General features: G+C 43.1%; 3 protein-coding genes across 3 annotated transcripts in view; 2 read left to right on the top strand and 1 right to left on the bottom strand.

Annotated features, from left to right (window-relative positions):
• Positions 1-644: 644 nt before the first annotated feature.
• Positions 645-4634, top strand: LOC137801443 (palmitoyltransferase ZDHHC12-B-like). The gene is made up of 5 exons (XM_068598865.1): positions 645-894; positions 1419-1552; positions 1847-1927; positions 2160-2326; positions 3219-4634. The coding sequence occupies exons 1-5, from the start codon at positions 798-800 to the stop codon at positions 3529-3531; spliced, it is 792 nt and encodes a 263-aa protein (XP_068454966.1). The 5' UTR covers positions 645-797; the 3' UTR covers positions 3532-4634.
• A 2408-nt stretch (positions 4635-7042) lies between these two features.
• The window catches only part of LOC137801452 (serine/threonine-protein kinase N2-like), a 17182-nt gene continuing 2370 nt past the window's right edge, over positions 7043-21854 (bottom strand). Inside the window, exons 2-18 of the mRNA XM_068598888.1 lie at positions 21091-21292; positions 19963-20088; positions 19247-19356; positions 16228-16371; positions 14174-14249; positions 13938-14103; positions 13613-13751; positions 13396-13448; positions 13232-13289; positions 13058-13149; positions 10970-11146; positions 10470-10532; positions 10321-10397; positions 9905-10047; positions 9003-9110; positions 8793-8873; positions 7043-8264 (exon numbers count right to left, since the gene is read on the bottom strand). Of these exons, the coding sequence (XP_068454989.1) occupies positions 8061-8264; positions 8793-8873; positions 9003-9110; positions 9905-10047; positions 10321-10397; positions 10470-10532; positions 10970-11146; positions 13058-13149; positions 13232-13289; positions 13396-13448; positions 13613-13751; positions 13938-14103; positions 14174-14249; positions 16228-16371; positions 19247-19356; positions 19963-20088; positions 21091-21292 (2019 nt within the window). The 3' untranslated portion in view covers positions 7043-8060. The remainder of the gene's footprint in view (positions 8265-8792; positions 8874-9002; positions 9111-9904; positions 10048-10320; positions 10398-10469; positions 10533-10969; positions 11147-13057; positions 13150-13231; positions 13290-13395; positions 13449-13612; positions 13752-13937; positions 14104-14173; positions 14250-16227; positions 16372-19246; positions 19357-19962; positions 20089-21090; positions 21293-21854) is intronic.
• LOC137801445 (acidic leucine-rich nuclear phosphoprotein 32 family member B-like) lies at positions 17155-19160 on the top strand. The gene is made up of 2 exons (XM_068598866.1): positions 17155-17779; positions 18172-19160. Exons 1-2 carry the CDS (start codon positions 17595-17597, stop codon positions 18533-18535), a joined length of 549 nt encoding a protein of 182 aa, XP_068454967.1. The 5' UTR covers positions 17155-17594; the 3' UTR covers positions 18536-19160.

Consider the following 21854-nt stretch of genomic DNA (forward strand, 5'->3'; position numbering starts at 1 on the left):
TGTAAATCTGAGTCTCCAGCTTCCTTTCGTGTCCACAATGAAGTCGGTGTAAGAGTTGTGATTTTTGTATGCATATTATCACGAGATGGCAGGAGACAAAAGTGTGTGTGTGCGCGTGTGTGTGTGTGTGTGTGTCTCACAACAAGCACTTTAGTAAAGCTGCATCTCCCTTTGTTTTCGTACATTTAGATTATCGTGGTCACTTACGTTCTCACATGTGGAGATTACACCAAACCACAGGTACTTTAACAGGATGGATTACACACTGAGTAGTAAACAGTGTTATATAACATGAGTTGACGTCAGAGGTAGTACATTTACTTAAGTACAAATTTGAGGTACTTGAGTATTTTTATTTTATGCTACTTTATACAGCTGCTCCACTACTCGGAGGTAAATGTACTTTTTACACCACTACATTGTTTTCTATAATTTAAGTTACACACAATTGTTGATTTTCTAATAAACCTCGATTTCTAAATGTTTTAATGTATTTTTTCATTACAATGGAAGCTTTAATCCTCCGTGGTGGTGATTACACAACATCCAGGATTAACTATTAAACCTTTCTTCGCGCACGGTTCAGTTCGCCTTTTTTTTTTTTTTTTTTACCTCCGCGGGCTTCCGTACCCAAACAAGGAAGCGCCGCCACCAGGCTGGATAACAGAACCAGAAATACAAATATACATCAAATACGCTTTTACTACTGTTAAAAACTCCATGCGTGATATCTAACGTGGTTAAAATGTATTTTATGGTGTATATAGTTGTGTTATTGCTCACTAAAGGCCTTTAAAATGGTTCAGAATATGTTTCGGAGCGGGTTCCTGGTTCGGGCCACACACACGCTGCTCACCTGGGTCATCACCCTCATCCTGTTCCTGCACAACACCGGTAAGTTCCTCTCAGCAGGGTCATCCTGACGTCATCCTGACGTCACCTGTGACCCCTGTGACCACCGGCACCAGGGTCCAAAACAACATTATTACCCTCTGTGTTTCCACTGTAACTGGATAGTATTTATGCCCCGTGTTGCTGGAAATGTGTTTATTCAGTATTCAGTATTCAGATCCTTCACATGTTCAAAAGTACTACACACACAGTAATACTACACAGTAGTAATGCCAGTATGAGCTGTTGGGCGGCTTGATTTATACCAAAAGCATCATATTTTAGAAAGTCTTTGTCAGTGTTGTGTGTTAAAACATCTTAATTTGTAAAGAAAGTAAAGCCATCAGATGAATGCAGTGCAGTAAAAAGTGAATATCTGTCTGAAATGAAATAAAGTAGAAAGTAGAAAATTGCAGGAAACAATAAGACTTTTTCATTACATAAGAGACAGCACATCGTTTGGTTACTGTCATGTGTGTGTGTGTGTGTGTGTGTGTGTGTGTGTGTGTGTGTGTGTGTGTGTGCAGACTTGCGGCGGTGTGAGGAGCGAGGAGAGCTGCTGTTGCCGGTCCTGTTCTTCCTCCTCGTCATGCTGTCGGTGCTCTTGTACTTTGCCGTTTCCTTAATGGACCCCGGCTTCGTCCTCACCGACACCGTGAAGGTGAGATGCACTGGAGCCAAAGAACAAGTGTGTATTCCTGTTCATTGCGCTGCAGATGGATCCAAGGCCTCGAACGCTGGAGTTTTAAACAATGTGATGATGCAATAATATTAATAACAATAGTTAAAAGTCTGCTTAGTGGGAGGATTGTCATCATGGGTGATGAGTACGTGAGCTTTTCAGTAAACACAAAACGCGTCATGCGCTCCTTTGTGTTCAGGTCAAAGTAGTTGTGTGTGTGCGTGTGTGTGTGCGTGCTTACGCGTGACCCACATCAGTCTGTGTTGCGTTCAGGGTTCAAATGAGGAACTGGAGTCCATGATTCCTCAGTCGCTGACCCCTCGGCTGCGGCGCTGTGGGTACTGCCTGCTGCAGGTAACTACATGACAGTTTACCACGTCCGTCCTGTCACGTGTTTGTATACATACACATCTCACACACATTACGTTCTCCTCATGCGTTTATTTTTGTAGTAATAATGCAGCTTTGGCAACATTCATATCCGTTTAATCAGACATGTTGCTGTTATCCACTGCTCTTCTCTGGAGAACGGCTCAACTTCAAATCTTTCTCCCCGCCCACCATTTTTTCTTATTCTTTCAAGCAGCAGCCAATGAGAGCGAAGCACTGTCAGACGTGTAAGCGCTGCGTCCGTCGCTTCGACCACCACTGCCCCTGGATGGAGAACTGCGTGGGCGAGAGGAACCACCGCTGGTTCATGGTCTACCTGCTGGTGCAGCTGCTCGCGCTGCTGTGGGCGCTGCACGCCGCTCTGTACGGCTCTGACATTACCTTCCCACTACGATTATGACTACGCCTACGACTGTGAAATGATGTATCCGGGTTCATCTTGACCACATGGGGCGGGATCAGGAGACACATTCAGAGTTTAGATTGATTAGTTTCTGTGCACGTTTGGTTCAACAGGCTTCAATGTGAACGATGTCAAGGTTCAATCTGCCTCCTTTTAGAAATCGATGCAGGAGGCTTTTATAGTTTATAGTTTATATAGATCACCTCACCGGTTAAATCTCGCTCAATAGAGAGCCAGAAAACAATCTCTAGGTGCAAATGATGGCAACAGTTTGACTCTTTGGTCAAGCTGATGGGTATCCAGAGCCAGGTAGACGGACTAATGTGAACATTTAAGGAGTTCCAGTCACGTCCAGAGGTTCCCGTACAAACAGTCACGAGACGATTACCAGAGGAGGAACGCACAGGAAGAAAAAAGCCTGGTTTCCTCCCAAATGATTGTATAATTGTACTCCTTTTTAGGGAGAGATAAACTTAATGAAAGTGTGTCAGGCTGCTCGACATGTTGAGACTGCTGGTCGCAAGGCCAAAGGTCATATTGTTAACATCATCTTGGCCAGAAAACTGTCTCACTTTATATTTAGAATATTTGTATTGTGATATATAATATATATATATATATATATATATATATATATATATATATATATATATATATATATATATATATACATATATATATATATAATATTTGTATGTGAAGCATGAATAGTAATGTCTATCACTGGCAGTGAGTCCAATCTGGATGATATGAATGAACAGATGGGTTTAGAGCCGCAGGAGAAGACATCTTGGTGTAATCTGCCCGGCATTGTTCAATGCGTTATTCCTCATCATGATATTTGTGGTTCAGGTCCGGCCTCTCGCCCGGCGTCTCGTGGGAGCCGTGGCTCCGAGCCAACGGGTTCCTGCTGGCGGCGCTGGGCGTGGTGGGCGTCTTCTCCGCCGTGGTGCTGGTGCTGCTGGGCTGCCACCTCTACCTGGTCTCCATCAACTGCACCACCTGGGAGTTCATGTCGCGGCACCGCATCTCCTACCTGAAGAACCGCGGGGACGAGCACAACCCGTTCGACCGCGGGCCGCTCTGCAACCTGCGCGACTTCTTCTGCGCGTGCGGCGCGGTGGCGTGGGAGCAGACGTACGAGAGGAACGCTGACTGCGCCTGAGCCCACGAGCGACGCTTAAGACGTTTACGACTGAAGAGGACCAAAAGCTGCCTGCAAGCATTTAGTTTGCAGATAGTTTGCACATTTTTCAACCCGTTTGAAGCTGATTTTTGATACTAAGAACAAAACAATCTGTTTTTTGAGTGCAACACGTCTTCACAGCGTCAGCATGTTTTGTTCTTGTTGATCCTGATAGAAACCTCAGATGTTCTGGCTCCTCAGAAGATGAACGCTGATGCCTTTGGTTCAGGGCTGTGGTTTGAAAACATGATCATTTATAGATTAAAAATCAATAAACAATCAACAGTAGAGCTGCGGTTTTTCTACAAAACACCTACAAATATGAAAACTGTTGAACTGACTCTGCTGCCCAGTTGAGCTGGTTCAAGGTTCAGTTTGTTTTATGCTAAATTAACAATATTTATGAATATTAAAGAGAGTGCCGAGGAGTATTTCTACACTACTTTTATTAAAGTAAAGGATCTGAGAACTTCTTCCCTTCAGTATTTGCAGAATAGAGTTCCTGAATATTGACTCAAAGGGATGGTTCATACTTTAAAGTGTGGCTTGTATCTGTCGTTTATTATATTTTAGACACCAAACATCTAAATCAACTGAAGCGTGCACTATATTTACAATATTGAATATTGCTTTCAGTCATTTTGTTTGACCTCAGTGAGTCTGACCTTCCTGGTGCACCGAGCGCCTCGTCCCTCACGACTACGTCACTGCTGAGCTAACCGGCAAACTCTCTGGACATCTCTTGTCACTAAATCCTTTTCTCCTGACTGCAGTAAGTCTTAAACACTCAAGGCAACAAGAGCAACGCGTTGATATTTAGGTCCACCATCACAGAAATGTATTTGTTGAACAGTTTTGTTCAAGGAAAGAAGCAAAAAACACTTTTTCTCTCAGGTCAGGTCGCTTTCTCTCCTGTTGATGTTTCTGTTTCCTCAGCGGAGCGGTGACCTCATCGCAACACCAATGGCCTTCATGTCTCGTGCCTTTGGTTTATTTTAATGTTGTACTGTTAAAATTGAGATAATCTTAACAAGTTTTTTTACTGCATTTGTTCTGTATTTATTGACAACAAGAGTACATTAAACACTGATGATATGCACGTCGTTATAGAGTTCTTCTGTACAGACATTCCTCTTCAGGATGCTTCACACACAACACAAACACACAAACACACAAATACAGTAACATGGAATATTCAGCAGCATCAACTTAAAGTGCCACAGCAGCTAAATCATCATCAGTTGTTTTATTCATAAAGCCTTCGCCGGTGGAGCGATCAGCGTCTTCCTCAGCGGCGCTTCAGCAGAATACACCGTTCCTGTTTAACCCTTCAGCGACTGCACTTCTGTTTGTTTAAAGAGCAACTTAACAAAACTTAAGAAAAGACGACAACCTCCAGGGTGAAGCTGCTGCACCTCTCTCCTGACCACCAGGGGGCGACTCCTCTGGTTGTATAGAAGTCTATGCTTCATGTGTTAAAGCTGCATTCTCTCTCCTGACCACCAGGGGGCGACTCCTCTGGTTGTATAGAAGTCTATGCTTCATGTGTTGAAGCTGCATTCTCTCTCCTGACCACCAGGGGGCGACTCCTGTAGTTGTATAGAAGTCTATGCTTCATGTGTTAAAGCTGCATTCTCTCTCCTGACCACCAGGGGGCGACTCCTCTGGTTGTATAGAAGTCTATGCTTCATGTGTTGAAGCTGCATTCTCTCTCCTGACCACCAGGGGGCGACTCCTCTGGTTGTATAGAAGTCTATATAAGTGACTCTACTTCTCTCTTGATGTATTCCCTCAGTAAACATTGTAAACATGAGTTTATGTCTCAATCTCTAGTTTCTAGTCTTCTTCTATACAGCGTGATGTTCATTTAGTACATTATGGTCTGTTAGAGTCAAACAGACCGTAAAGCAGGGGACGCTTTGGGGGCGGGGCTACAGGGTGATTGACAGGTCGACAGACGTACACGCGTCTCAATAATGCATCGCTCTCTACCAGGAAGTTAATAAATGACAAATGAGCGAGCACAAACTCTTTTAGGCACAGATTTGTGTTTTGTGCTCGTTAGTAACAAAGTTGTTCTCGTGGCACTCACATTTGTTTTGTGCTCGCTCTGTTTTTGTCGTATGTAAACACTTCCTAACTGTTTTTGTTGTCTTAATCACTCGGAATACACTGAAATGTCACCGCTTTCTTTCTTTCACATTGACTCACATTGATTTCTCTGGGGGAAAAGACAAAGCGCTGCTGTTAACACTATAAATACGAAATATGACTTTCCATATAATTTACTCCTAAAAGTGGAATTCATGTTAAGTTGCTCTTTAAATTTACCTCTCTGCAGATTGGATTCTTAAACTCAGCTGTGAGTTTTAAACCGTAGTAGCATTTTATTTGTAGGTGCACTTTCATCCCTGCTGCTCTTCCTCTTCCTCCTCTTCCTCTTCTCTTATTGCACTGACATCATGAGAGCTTCCATATCACAGAATATGATTTGCTAAATACAAAATACAGATGTGTTTCTTACTATTATGGCTATATTAGATTCTCTATGGCTTCTCTTTCTATATATATATATATATATTTATATGTATTTAGCGTTTACAGGAGTCCTAGTGCACAGGTTCACCACGGTGCCATGCATCCTCCTGCTGGCCAGGTGGAGACTGATATGTGAACGCGTCTCTACGAGGACGGACTTGACAAGTACATGAAAGGTTTCCAATGCGTTGAAAAGAAAAGGCTGGTGAGCAGACACCGGGTCAGCTTCATTTGTTTGGTCAAGGCAGTGGGCGCAGCCTGTCACAGTGATGCGGAGGAACGGCAGCTCAGACTGTACCGAAGGACAAGTAGAGAAATAAATGTGTAGGAAGCAAAGGCCACGAAGCAAGCTGCACGTCTCCAACACGCAGGAAGCTTGAAGAGGCTACGACTGGTTGTTAGTGGCAAGAACTACATTTATATCTGTTTTACAAATGGCAATGTGTTTCACTTCAACAGTAAATACACTATTTTTACAGAGTCGTGACTTTTACAACCCGACTGATCCGCTTTTTTTATATTAATATTTGCTTTAAATACATGGAACAATTGTTTTACATTTTGCTTATTGGCGCACGAGCCAATGTGAATAAATCTGCTTATCTGCAAAATAAATACTGTTCATGGTTCTGAAATCATCTCTAATTTACTGAAGAGTATCATTTTTTGTGAGACTTTCAAAAGATGAAGGATTTAAATGACTTTTCCCACCAAGTGTCTGTCCGGTCACTCTGAGCGGACTCGTCTCCTCTGACCTCGTCGCATAACGCGTCACACGTCAGCGTTCACAATCATCAATAAATACATTCACGGGGCAACGTTATGCAGCGAAGCGAGAGGAAAAGTGACGAGAATTATGGCTCAAACGAGGAACTCTGAATGCATGAAGGTCAATATGACGTGTGAAGGTCAAGGTGACGTCTGGAGGTCACGATGACGTATAAAGGTCACGATGGTGTGTGAAGGTCATGATGACGTCTGGAGGTCACAATGACGTCTGGAGGTCACGATGACGTCTGGAGGTCACGATGACGTGTGAAGGTCACGATGACGTCTGGAGGTCACAATGACGTCTGGAGGTCACGATGACGTCTGGAGGTCACAGTGAGTTGTGTTCCTGTTGGAACAGGTGAGTTGTGTTCCTGTTGGAACAGGTGAGTTGTGTTCCTGTTGGAACAGGTGAGTTGTGTTCCTGTTACAACAGGTGAGTTGTGTTCCTGTGTAAACGTCTACATATCGTAGAGTGTGAAGGAACGAAGTACTCTGACTAGGATGTAGTGTTTTAGTACACGCTTTACATACTTTACTTGAGTGTGTCTATTTCATGCTACTCATTCTGTTTGTCTGACAGCTATATATTCACATTAATATTACAAATATAAATCAACTAATACAATATGATGTATTATTTTAAAGTATTTCTGTAAGTACTTCAAACGAGCTCCAGTCAACGGCCGCAACAATAAAGTGATGCGTCAATACTTATAATCCATCTCAATGAGTACTTTTACTTTACGTACTTTTTATGCAAATACTTTTTGTATTTCTACTTAATTGCTCAACACTGTTGTATTGTGACTTCTTAAAGTAGTAGGATACTTCTTCCTCCACTGGTGATAATAAAGGGATCACGCCGATTAGCTTAGCTTAGCACAAAGACTGGAAACGATAGATCGATTTAGTTCATGAACTCATCATTATGACCTCTGGAGGCGACCGCAGAGTGAGGTTGTGAAGAGCTTTGCAGACGTCACGTTGGTGGCTGTAGAGAGCTGAGTGGTCGTACCTGAAGATGAAGGAGTTTGACGAAGAGGGAAACGTACTGAAGGCTCACGCTGTGAAGAGCCTCCTCAATGTTCTCGCTAAACGGCTCCTCTTTTAATTCTATAAAGAACTAATGAAAGGAGCGAGCGCTTTCGCGACTGTACTTCCCCACATAGTAACAGATGAAGTGTTGGTCCTTCGGTCCTTCATCCGTACAAGGCGCAGAAGTCGAAGTCAGCGAAGGCGTCCTGCTGCTCGGCGGAGAGGACGAAGGGCTTGGAGGGAGGCGACATGACCGGCTGCAGCCGCGTGAACTCGCTGTCGAAGTTGCCGACGTCCTTGGACTCCTTGATGGACGGCAGGAACGGAGGCTTCACCTTCCTGGCCAGGAGGCCGTCCCAGTCCACGGTCTGCAGGAAGGTCACGAAGGTCACGGAAGGTCACGGAAGGTCACGGAAGGTCACAGAAGGTCACTTCTTCGTATTTACAGGAAAATAGTGTTCTTTTGTTTTCATCTCAAAACTAAATATTGTGCTTTTATTATCTCAGAGGTACATATTGTACTTTTTACTGTACTACACCTCAGAGGTAAATATTGTACTTTTTACTGTACTACACCTCAGAGGTAAATATTGTACTTTTGACTGTACTACATCTCAGAGGTAAATATTGTGCTTTTGAATACTTCTACTCCAAGTACATTTATTTAATAACATACTTTTACTTCAGTAAGGTTTTGAACGCAGGACTTCACAATGTGGTATTAGTACTTATGGTGGTATTAGTACTTCCACAGTAGTATAACCAACATTATGCCCATGCATTTATCATTATGGGCTTGGATCCTAACACTTCTGTCTGCTGAGATTTACAGAGGTTTATCGGTTCGCCGTGTATTTATGTACAGAACAAAGTAACTGGTCTGGAAACAGGTTTACCTGGAAGTATTTCTCCCCCTTCACCTCCGTGGCGTCCCTCTCTCCGGCGCCGAGTCGCTTCAGAGGATTCTTCTTCAGCAGCTGCAGGTTTTTAAACGTATTAAAAGTAATTTATATGTTATCACAGTCCCATCAGGTCTTAGCATGAGATCATTATATTAAACACCTTTTCTGATTGTTGCAGTCAGCAACAGAAAAAAAGGCTTTTACTTTCTGGAGGATGCAGACGACGTCAGGAGGAAGACACTCTGGATACTGCACGTCGTCGTTGACGATGCTGTCGAACACCTCCTCCTCATCCTCACCAGGGAACGGAGACTAGCAGCAGGAAAGACGGCGGTTACAGACATGAAGCAGAGCGACAGACGGGAGAAGAAGTCAAGCTGCTGTCGGTCTGAGTCCGTGCTGAAGCTTCTCTGCTGCCTAACACCACCACAAAGGTACTGTTGGTGTTCAAAGTATTTGAGCGTAGCCTCTCATTGAGCAGCTCCCGTCTTCCTCTGTTGCTCTGCCTTGTCTTCCAGCAGCAGCTGCTGAGCGCACTGATTGGACGCTCTTTGTCCAATCAGATTGCACCGTGCCGAGCAGCTGACCCACTGAAGGCGTGAGTGCAGAACCCACGGCCCGCCGCTGAGTGTGCGTTGTTAGAACTCTTCAACACAACTCCACTGACAAACACACTCACCTCTCAGAACAGGTGTTGTCGGCCCATCGGGTTGGTTTGTTTGTGTTGTTGTTGTGTGACTTTAGTGATGCAGAACTAATGGTTTAAAGCACCAAACACGATATCACAAACAAACAAACCTATGAAGGCAGCGTGGAGCCAACAGCGTGGAGCACGTGGATAACGGCTTCAGAGGTCAGAGGTGAACATATTATGATCATAACGTTCACTTGAATTGATATTGATTCTTGTTGGTGTCTAAAATGCGTCCACAGCAGTACTTTCCTCCTGTGCTGGTGTATTAATACACTGACTGTACCTCATCCAAACGTCCGTCCCTTTAACTTTGGTGCATTTGGTCATTTTGAGTCTCTGCTGCTGCAACTCGACGTTGAAATGAGTGGACAGAAAAGCTGCTGGAAGGAAAACTAAAACGTGTGTTAAAGACCTCTCCGACGAGCATCTCGAAGATGAGGACGCCCATCCCCCACCAGTCCACCGCTCGGGTGTAGTTGTCGTCCGTCAGCACCTCAGGAGCCAGAAACTCAGGAGTCCCACAGAAGGTGGAGGTCCGGTCGCCGTGGCCCATCCCTGCAGAGACGCAGCAGGAGAATCCTCTCACATCGACTTAAGAAGAGGGTTAAGAGAGACTTTAAAGAGTCAGTAAAGCCTTTATGTGTCATACTCGACCATTGGATTAAGACAATTAATTAATACATTAATACAATCACCCAATAATTATCACATTCTCCTCCAGACTAAAACATGTTTTTCTGTGAATCTGATGAAGTGTAGTGATGAAATAAGTTGCAGTCAGAAGGTAGAAGAGTTCTGAAGATAAACTAAAGAGCTCAGTCAACTCACCTTCTTTACAGAGACCGAAGTCTGTGATTTTAATGAACCCGTCCGCGTCCATGAGCAGGTTGTCCAGCTTCAGGTCTCTGTTGAAACACACGCGTTACGCCTGAAGGCATCGCTGTGACGTTCAGGGACATCGACAGGATGCAACTCACCGATAGATGATTTTATTCAGATGCAGGAACTCTAAACCCAGCAGGACACATGCTGAATAAAACCTGTCAACAACAACAACAACAACAACAGGTTTTACCAGATCATAATCTAAACTATAACCCCACACTGACTGAATATTAATATCTGTAGGTTTTTAAGTACGGTACAAGCAATTTACTTGTGTTTTAGTGGGAACAAAACATGAACATAATAAGAAAAAACACAAAATGTAAAATACATAACTACAAAATAGAAGAAAAGTACAATGAAAATATTAAAACATAATTTAAAAGATATGTACAACATATGTGAATGTTAAAGGTTCAAAGGACTGAAAATAGTATGTATGTCTGTAAAATAAACATGTTTCTAATAAAGAAATATCAATTCTTAATAAAAGTAAATGTACAACTGGATTAGCTGCATCAAAATATACAAATACATTATTAAAAGTACTGATAATGCATAACTGCCCGTACACAAAAACAAATAAACGAACCGCGTTTGGGCCTCGCTGAAGACGTTTTTGTGGATGTGGATCATGAGGTCGCCGCCCGGCAGATACTCCATGACGAAGCAGACGTGGTCGCTGGTCTGGAAGCAGCCGTGCAGGCTGACGAGGAACGGGTGTCTGGACGCGTGGATCATCTCCAGGATCCTCTTCTCGCTCATCAGGCTGCAAACACACAAACGGCTTTCAACAGGAGCTCCTCACCACCTCACTTCCTGCTTCTGCTTTCAACAGGAGCTCCTCACCACCTCACTTCCTGCTTCTGCTTTCAACAGGAGCTCCTCACCACCTCACTTCCTGCTTCTGCTTTCAACAGGAGCTCCTCACCACCTCACTTCCTGCTTCTGCTTTCAACAGGAGCTCCTCACCACCTCACTTCCTGCTTCTGCTTTCAACAGGAGCTCCTCACCACCTCACTTCCTGCTTCTGCTTTCAACAGGAGCTCCTCACCACCTCACTTCCTGCTTCTGCTTTCAACAGGAGCTCCTCACCACCTCACTTCCTGCTTCTGCTTTCAACAGGACTTTCACTACTTTCACTACAGGTACTTTAGTACATACACTACAGGTACTTTAGTACATACACTACAGGTACTTTGGTAGAAACACTACAGGTACTTTGGTACATACACTACAGGTACTTTAGTACATGCACTACAGGTACTTTGGTAGAAACACTACAGGTACTTTAGTACATACACTACAGGTACTTTAGTACATACACTACAAGTACTTTAGTACATACACTACAGGTACTTTAGTACATACACTACAGGTACTTTAGTACATACACTACAAGTACTTTAGTACAAACACTACAGGTACTTTAGTACAAACACTACAGGTACTTTAGTACATACACTACAGGTACTTTAGTACATACACTACAAGTACTTTAGTACAAACACTACAGGTACTTTAGTACATACACTACAGGTACTTTAGTACATACACTACAGGTACTTTAGTACATACACTACAGGTACTTTAGTACATGCACTACAGGTATTTTAGTACATACACTACAGGTACTTTAGTACATACACTACAAGTACTTTAGTACAAACACTACAGGTACTTTAGTACATACACTACAGGTACTTTAGTACATGCACTACAGGTACTTTAGTACATGCACTACAGGTACTTTAGTACATACACTACAGGTACTTTAGTACATGCACTACAGGTACTTTGGTAGAAACACTACAGGTACTTTAGTACAAACACTACAGGTACTTTAGTACATGCACTACAGGTACCTTAGTACATACACTACAGGTACTTTAGTACATGCACTACAGGTACTTTAGTACATGCACTACAGGTACTTTAGTACATGCACTACAGGTACTTTAGTACATACACTACAGGTACTTTAGTACATGCACTACAGGTACTTTGGTAGAAACACTACAGGTACTTTAGTACAAACACTACAGGTACTTTAGTACATGCACTACAGGTACCTTAGTACATACACTACAGGTACTTTAGTACATGCACTACAGGTACTTTAGTACATGCACTACAGGTACTTTGGTAGAAACACTACAGGTACTTTAGTACATACACTACAGGTACTTTAGTACATGCACTACAGGTACTTTAGTACATACACTACAGGTACTTTAGTACATGCACTACAGGTACTTTGGTACCTGTAGTGCAAAAAGAAAACCCTGCAAACCTCTGAGGCTGTAAAGACCTGCAGCCTCAGAGTCCAGATTGAAAGTTCATCACATGCTCAAAGCTGCTGACCCGCGGTCTGATCCATGCAGAGCACTTTAAAGCAGCATCACTTCTGGATCTTTACTCTGTTATTTACGTTTTCTTGAACGAGAAAGTATGAAAAACGTCAAAATGTCTCAATCTAACTATGTTCATTTTTTTTACCTAAACGTTTTTTTTTTACCAGCCAAAAAAACCTGCAACCCCGAACAATGAATGGAGGTGAATGAAATTAGTGAATTTTGAAAGCACTGAAATTGTGCATCAGGTTGAACTCCAGAGCTCAATCCGTCCGCTTTGACCTGTTTACAGGTGAAGTCTTTTGCTTTCCTCCACACACACTCACCTGTCCACTTCATCGCGAGTCACAATGTCTTTCTTCTTCAAGGCTTTGACGGCGTAAAGTTTCTCTGTCTTCTTGAACTCGGCCAGCAGGACCTGAACAGAAACATTCACCACCAAACGACTGAGGACGACCAACACGAGAAGAAGCTGAAGAGATGAATGTTTGACGGCTTACCTTCCCAAAGTGTCCTCTGCCCAGAACCGAAATGTACCGGAAATCCTCCTTCTGCATCCTGGTGAGGGCAAAAGAGACGAGGAGGACGAGGGCGCGGGCTATTTACTTGTATTTACAGTATATAAGATTAATATTTGTGTGTTCATGTACGTGTATGTGTGTACTTTGGAGCAGATACAAGCTGATCGTCACTTCCGTCTCTGTTGTTTATGGATGACTGTAGATAAAAGACAAAGTTTTTAATATTTCACTATTCGGGCACAGCAACGAATGTAAAGAAACAAGTTGTTATCCAACTTGACGCTCTCACAGACACAAGAGCATTTGGTTTTAACGGTTCCACTCTTTGGATGGAAGTATAAAATCATAAAATAAAAGTACCAGTATGTCCTGCGCTGCAGACACAGGGGATGCTTCATCCGCTGCGGCGGCGGTGATGAAGACGGGAGCCTCGTCTTCCTCGAGGCGGTCGGGAGACGGATGATCCTCAGTGACGCCGAGTTGGATTTCTGGAGCTTCGCTGCATATTAACAAAAACAACCAACTGAACACGGCGGTAGAAACCTGTGTAACAATGATCTCATATTGGAACATACAAGAGTGGAACGGTCATATTTCACATAAACTTAAACTACATTTTACTTACATGCTTTTTCTCAATAACACTTTCAAAGCATACCAGAGTATTTGCACCGTTCATTCTGACCTGGGCAGTGGAGCGGTGCGTTCAGGCTCCCTCTGGGCCGCCGGCTGCTCGAAGAAGGGCGAGCTGAACGTGGTGAAGGAGCCGTAGCGAGGGAGGACGCTCATCATCAGGTGGCCCCACGTGGCGAAGTTCATGTTCATCTGGGCCGCTCGGAGGAAGTTCTTCCCTGAGGAAGAGGAAATGCTGAATTACACCGGAACAGAAACATGAATGAAATGTGTCTGTCTGCACGTTACCTCTCTCTTTAGTGAAAATACAACGCTGACGTCTCAGCTTCGACTGCCGCTCAACAACAGTGTCGATGAATTGAAGCTGTAAAATCCACAACAACATTTTTTTAAATTTTATTTTGCACATTCTCATGGCGTTTATTAACTTTTTATTATTATTACTTTGTATTTCATTTTACTTTACCTGTAGAGTAATATTGTGTTGTCTATAATATAAGTTGATATACTTCATAAACAGTAGATATACACAGTAGTACTTAAATGTATTGTATACAAACAGCACCACCCTCAATCAAACATGAAAAATAAATAAATAAGATGCAGCTATGAATGCATTACTACGGCACTGCTTTTACGGCACCGCCTGACGTGAAAGCTGGTGTTGTTCTGTAGCTTCTGTTCTCAACGAGCAGCGCTGCTGCAACGAGCAGCTTCACAGCAGTAAAAGCAGCATCTACCTGCAGCCTCAGAGTCCAGATTGAAAGTTAATCACATGTTCAAAGCTGCTGACCCCACGGTCTGATCCATGCAGAGCACTTTAAAGCAGCATCACTTTACTCTTTACTCACTTTAATTACACACTTTAATCTTTACTCTTCTCTCTAAGAGGAGAACTTTCCTCACATCACAAGATGTTCAAGACAACACAGACTGGACTTTTACCAACGAGGAAGAAAACTGAACTGAAGACATGAAAAGCACTTATTGCTTTTGTAGAAAGTGAATCAACTGCTGGTCTTCAACATCTTTAAGGTAAGAAACAGACTGAACATGGACCAAAGAAGGAGTGGTTTGTCCCTCACAAGGACCCTTACTACTGAACATGGACCAAAGAAGGAGTGGTTTGTCCCTCACAGGGACCCTTACTACTGAACATGGACCAAAGAAGGAGTGGTTTGTCCCTCACAGGGACCCTTACTACTGAACATGGACCAAAGAAGGAGTGGTTTGTCCCTCACAGGGACCCTTACTACTGAACATGGACCAAAGAAGGAGTGGTTTGTCCCTCACAGGGACCCTTACTACTGAACATGGACCAAAGAAGGAGTGGTTTGTCCCTCACAGGGACCCTTACTACTGAACATGGACCAAAGAAGGAGTGGTTTGTCCCTCACAGGGACCCTTACTACTGAACATGGACCAAAGAAGGAGTGGTTTGTCCCTCACAGGGACCCTTACTACTGAACATGGACCAAAGAAGGAGTGGTTTGTCCCTCACAGGGACCCTTACTACTGAACATGGACCAAAGAAGGAGTGGTTTGTCCCTCACAGGGACCCTTACTACTGAACATGGACCAAAGAAGGAGTGGTTTGTCCCTCACAGGGACCCTTACTACTGAACATGGACCAAAGAAGGAGTGGTTTGTCCCTCACAGGGACCCTTACTACTGAACATGGACCAAAGAAGGAGTGGTTTGTCCCTCACAGGGACCCTTACTACTGAACATGGACCAAAGAAGGAGTGGTTTGTCCCTCACAGGGACCCTTACTACTGAACATGGACCAAAGAAGGAGTGGTTTGTCCCTCACAGGGACCCTTACTACTGAACAGTACCTGTTCATAAAACAGATGTATAAACTATAAATGTATGGATGTTAACTTGTTGTTGCTCCAGAGTGCTGTTATATTGTTCTGATAACATTACTTTAAAATAAAAGTTGCAATACACTAGTTTTTACTTCATTATTGAATTTGACGCATATTGAGATTAATCACAGAAAAATCATGAGATAAATCAGTTAATTTTTTGTAATTTTGTCCAGCCCTAATAGTAATATATAAATAATCAAACGTGGCAATTTCCCCCCAAAAAAATTAAAAGCAGGAAAAGTTTTAGCTCATTAAAAAGTATCACAAAGTTAGCTATAATTGTTATACTGTTAAATGTAATTATTATTATTAATAAAGTTTTAAAACCTTGAAGTTCTCCATTAGAAGAATGTATATCAATTTGACCCTTACATTTATTTCTTGGCCAGAAAAGCAGAAACAAACAACATCCTTTCAAAAGCCTGACTGCAGGTTATAGGACCTCTGCTCCCAGCTCACGGCGTGTACCTCGGCGTGCAGGAGGCCCTGTGGCTCCAGACGTATCTCCTGGCTGTGGTTCGGGTTGTCCATCATCTCCTCCAGACGCAGGGACTTCACCCCACACATCGCCCCCCCGTCCCGCCAGAAGACGGCAACCTCCAGCTCTCGAGACTGTCGGCAAAGACACAGCAGAGAGAACCGGCTCATGATCAATGAACACAAATAAACAACTGGATGATTTCGGATGGAGTTGTATCAGAGGGATTGTGGTTCCCAGTTTGTTACTCGGGCGTTGTAAAAAAACAACAACTACAAATGGCTTTAATGGTATGAACTTCCTTTATTTTTCAGATTTAGAAGTTTTAGTTGAGTTTTAAATGAAACTTCAAATAACAATGACTTCTGTGTCAGTTCAATAAAATAAAACACCTCTATATTGTCACCTTTCTGCACTTTCTCTGTTTACTGAACGATTGAGCTTCTGTGATGAATTTCAGCAGATGTGAGGGAGACACCTGCTGGTCATATACAGAACTACAACAATAATAAACCAAGGGACTTTAAATACTTTACTTTGAAAAGAGCAATTCCCCAACAACAAACATAATATAATGAAGTAACATCTTAAAATAATGACTTTGTACTGAGTTGGTATACTGAAAAGCTTTTCCTAAATAATGACTTATTGTCTCAAAATAGTGACTTAGAACAATATGTTCTAAGTCACAGTGCAAATCATGCTAATACATGCATATATATGAAAATAAATTTACATATGGGGACGTATACAGTCACCGTTAATGTGGCCACATATATGGCACTACATACTCCGGTCCAGTAGGTGGCAGTATGTACTGTATATGTAACATGTCCCACATTAAATACATAGAAGAAGAAGAAGAAGAAGAAGAAGAAGAAGAAGAAGAAGAAGAAGAAGGAGAAGAAGAAGAAGGAGAAGAAGAAGAAGGAGAAGAAGAAGAAGAAGAAGAAGAAGAAGGAGAAGGCATCAACCGCAATAATTTGTGGTTTATCGTTTGTACAACAGATCACGTATGATGATCGTCTGCGCACGGAGTGTTAAACGGCGGGAGTCTCGAGCAAAAACGAACCGGAAGTGACATCACAGGCCGATACGCGTTCGCCGCGTTGACGTCACAAGGACGAGCCAATCACAGCAAGACGAACGAGGACGGACGCGAAAACTGAAAACAAAAGGCGCGCGTCTTCTTTTGGAGACGGTTCACACTTTGTTAGACGCGTTCCTGCGCCCCCAAAGCCCCGCCCCCAAAGCCCCAAAGCCCCGCCCCCAACGCCCCAAAGCCCCGCCCCCAACTCCCCAAAAGTGTCATCAAACAGCACGAAGGAGGCGTCCATTGTGCTGGAGAGCGAGGAGGATGTGGAGTCTGGAGGAGAGGTTACTCCCAGATGAAGAGATGGAGAACCAAGAGATGGAGAACCAAGAGATGGTGAACCAAGAGATGGAGAACCAAGAGATGGAGAACCAAGAGATGGAGAACCAAGAGATGGAGAACCAAGAGATGGAGAACCAAGAGGGAATCCACCCGGAGCTGGATCTACTGTGAGCGTTACATTCCATGAATGTAAATTCAAACACAATAAACAATGCTTTATTGTCTTATTATCTAAAACTAATGACTTGATACCTCAAAATGATGACTTATTATCTGAAAGCAAAGGCCCAGTATCTTAAAACAATTAAGTACTATCTCAATATAGTACTTGTTATCTGAATAAAGATACATTCACATTTATTGTATTCTATTTGTATGTCTTTTGTATGATCTGGACCTTGAGTCTGTAATAAAAGTTTGATTGATTCAATATATAAATGTGTGTGTGTGTGTGTGTGTGTGTGTGTGTGTGTGTGTGTGTGTGTTATTATTCTCATATACGTTCTGGTCTGTTATTTCCAACCTTCAGTCTTTCTGATGACTTTTATTTGTTTCACAGTGACGACGATCCAGAGGACGCTGAGGAGCCGAGCACCTCTGCTGCAGGAAATACCTCCAAGGAAGAAGAAGAAGAAGAAGAAGAAGAAGAAGAAGAAGAAGAAGAAGAAGAAGAAGAGGAGCCGCCCGGGGAGCAAGCTCTTTCTCTGCCACATGCAGCGCTGCAGCACATGAAGGGGAGGCTGACGATGTCAGGCTTCAAGCTCTTTGCTGTGGCCGACGCACGCGACGGCTACACCTGTGATTTACCCTCGGGCGTTGGACTCGCGTACGACTCCGTCATGTCCCTGCTGAACACGGCCTGCCGAAGCGGCGACTTTCAGTCATACGTGGATCATTTCTACACCAGCCCGAAACATTTCTAGGATCTGTTTGTGGGGCGTGAGGCTCGTGCTAAGACAACAGAGAGGATGCCAGGGCTCCATCCAAAAAAAGATCTGTAGAAGTTTCAAAGTTTCTCTCTAAATGCAGCTCTTCATACGTGGAGTGTTTGCGTGTCTGCGGTCCTGCGTGCTGTACTTGTCTCTATGAAGTCCCCTGGCTGCTGGTTTATATGTCTGTGTGTGTCACATGCAGTGTGTGTCTACAAGCTGTTGATGTGTTTCTTTGTTACAACGCATTCGCTGCATTCATCATACAAGGAGAGCGTTGCTGCTGCGGATCACAACGCTGATGAGGAGCTGGTCCACGGTGAAGGAGGATCGCATGATGGGAAATCTGTGGCTGACCGATTGTTTTCTACTTCGGTCATGATAAATGAAATTGGTGTTAATTACCTTACTCGGTAAAAATATATTTTCTTTGATCCCAGAAATGTTAGTTTTTTGGATTGAATTAAATTAAGGATTATCATTTGTGGTGAAAATTGTTTGAGTTTCTCCCACAAACCTGTCAGTCGCATGATTTAAAACACTGGCTGCAATTTATGTATTTATTTGTTTAATAGGTTCCAATTAGCTTTAAAAGTAAAAATATATATTTTGTGTCTAAGAGTTGGTACATTTGTAGAGTAACAGTGTTTCAGGTCACATGTTGCAGGTTTAAATGTAGGCGTGCGGGTCAGAGACTGGACTCACCCGCTCCAGCTGGATGCAGAACTTCTGATCCCAGTTCAGCCCGCTGGCAGCGGACCAGCGCGTCCGGCCGACCGCTCTGCTGTCCAGCCGCAGCACCGCGCTGATCTCTGCTGCTGGACAGGAGGAAATAACCAAAACTGAGCTGCTGGACAGGAGGAAATAACCAAAACTGAGCTGCTGGACAGGAGGAAATAACCAATGTTCTCCACAACCGTCAGGATGCGACCCATCTGATCTCCCTGCTCTGTTTACAGGAAGTGTTTTTTTGCAGTAGTCTGATTATAACCTTAACCCAACCTTGTAAACAAGTAAAAACTTATTCAAAAACGTTTTCAGCCCAAAATACTAATCAATATGACACTAATTAAAATATTTTTTAAATGATTTTAACCCAAATGAATATTTTACACTATTCATTTATCATTAGAAAACAAATTTCACATTTTTGCATTGATTAAACAACTTTTATATTGTGTATATATAATTATTCAGACATTATACAGGCCTGAAACAAAAGCACTACCCAATTACTTATGTTATTTTCTTGACAATTCTTTTTACTAAGTTTTTCTAACTTTAAGCATCTTACTGATCAGTAACATTTCACTGTGTCTTCAGTCGCATCCTCTCCACACAGCTGAGAAACTCAACCAAGCTGAAGTCAAAAGTAAGAAGTAAAGGAACTGCGGTCACTCGACCTCCACGCGTCCTCGTACCAGAGAGTCCGTCCGTCCCGTGAGCTCCTGAACCGGCCTCACTGCGACTCAGACGGGTTTCCTGCTCCAAGCTCCTCTGAGGTTTCAGTAAATCCTCACATCCAAGAAGTCGGACCTCAAGTTTGCCTGAAAAACAGTAAAGACAATGTAGACGTTAAAAAAGAGATTATATTAGACTCTGAGTTTACAACGAGAACATCTAGGAAACTACATTTGTTAAAGGTCAAAACAACAGTTTGGGATATGCTTAGAAATACATTCCTATTCAAAGAGACTGCATGTTTACAAGGACACACAAAATAACAACAAAGAGACACAAAACAGTGACAAAGACAAACAAACTGGCTACAAAGTGACTCCAATTACTACAAAGAGACACAAATCAACCAAAAGAGACAGACAAGTATTACAAAAAGATACAAAACGACAATAAAGAGATGCAAAACAACTACAAGGACACACAAAACAACCACAGATCACAATAAATACTACAAAAAGATCAAACCTACAGAGACACAAAACAACGACAGAGAGACACAATGCTGTGTGCACGCGGCTGCTCGAGGAGAGCGCGGCCTGAGGGGCCGCTGCCTCAGCGCAGATGGATCTCAGTTGAGGCAGTCGACCAAAGTCAACGCAGCGGTTTTCAAAATGAAACTTTCATTTGTCTTCCTGGGTAAACGCCCGGCTTCAAGCCTGCAGTCAGCGCTGTTGAGCTCTGGCTTCCTCGTTGTCTCCCTCGCAGCTGTGGAGGCAGCGTCCTGAGACTCGCTCTCATTGTTTGCTGCCAACAGAGCAACTCCAGGATTTGTCTCCTCGTTACATCATCAAAGGCGACCGGCTTACGACTGAAATGTCCCAAACCAGCAGATTACATGTGATGAACCGCCAGCAGACGCCAGCGTGCGGTGAACCGTGCTGCAGCACGTGAGTCTGCAGACGACGGCACATTGGAAAGAGAAAATACCCTCAGAAATTCAAAGGAAGGTGTTTTTACCATTATGAAGGTTACGCGGTGTTCTGCAGGATCCATAACACATGCACGATGTGTGACCCTCTGACTCACACAGACTTTAAAATCTATAGCTATACACATGAAAACCTTGAAAACTGTTGTTTGGGACGTACCGGTCAAGGAGGCAGGTTTCATAGAGAAGATGGACGGTGAGGTGGGGAGGGGGCGTCCAGGTCCACGGTCCCCTGGAGACGGAGGTCCCTGTGCGGGCTGGACCCGCTCCTCGGGGTCCTGGATCTTTCCCTCCGAGCATCTCTCCAGAGACAGCGTCAGGAGACCCAGCTTCTGGGAGGACTCCAGCACGCGGGACTCAGCCTGTTGTCAGGGTTATTCATATTTTTATGGGATACAGTTACCGTTGCTCCACTCTAGACTTTGACTAAGATTGATTTGGTCTTTTATTAAATATCAAAATGTAATTAATCATTTTCCTTGAGATGCAAATTAAACACAATCTAAAACCATGAACTGAATCTTCATTTTTTTCATGTTTTCAATTATCGATATATTAAAAATCAAATAATAAAGAGTTATTGTCTGCATGTATTTTGGTCAACGTGACAATAATAATTGAACTCAGCCCAAACTGAAGCAGACGCTTAAAACATGATGCAGACTCCACAGGTTAAGTGTATTTGGAGCGCTGCAAACTGACGCTAGAGGACATGAATGAAACCAGTAGGAGACGACAGGACAGCTGTTTCATGACCGAGAGGTCGTTTCAGATGCTTTTCCATCAGGACAATAAGCAGGTTATGAGGAAAGGTTTTTACAGGTACATCAATAACTCTGTAAAACACTGAATCTGACCTTCAAAACTGAACCATAATGTTATTTATCTGTAGCTAAAAGTTATTCAACAACATCGTCATGTGAG

This window comes from Clinocottus analis, unplaced genomic scaffold (assembly GCF_023055335.1).
Source record: "Clinocottus analis isolate CAN_PGR_092001 unplaced genomic scaffold, fCliAna1.0.p SCAF_41, whole genome shotgun sequence".
Taxonomy (NCBI): Eukaryota; Metazoa; Chordata; class Actinopteri; order Perciformes; family Cottidae; genus Clinocottus; species Clinocottus analis.

What these genes read in the sequence shown, in the direction of transcription:
- LOC137801443 (XM_068598865.1), top strand. Translation starts at nt 798, where the DNA reads ATGGTTCAGAATATGTTTCGGAGCGGGTTCCTGGTTCGGGCCACACAC. An exon ending in CCTGTTCCTGCACAACACCG is followed by an intron (nt 895 to 1,418) that starts GTAAGTTCCTCT and finishes GTGTGTGTGCAG; the next exon opens with ACTTGCGGCGGTGTGAGGAG. An exon ending in GTGGGTACTGCCTGCTGCAG is followed by an intron (nt 1,928 to 2,159) that starts GTAACTACATGA and finishes TCTTTCAAGCAG; the next exon opens with CAGCCAATGAGAGCGAAGCA.
- LOC137801445 (XM_068598866.1), top strand. Translation starts at nt 17,595, where the DNA reads ATGTGGAGTCTGGAGGAGAGGTTACTCCCAGATGAAGAGATGGAGAAC. An exon ending in CACCCGGAGCTGGATCTACT is followed by an intron (nt 17,780 to 18,171) that starts GTGAGCGTTACA and finishes TTTGTTTCACAG; the next exon opens with TGACGACGATCCAGAGGACG.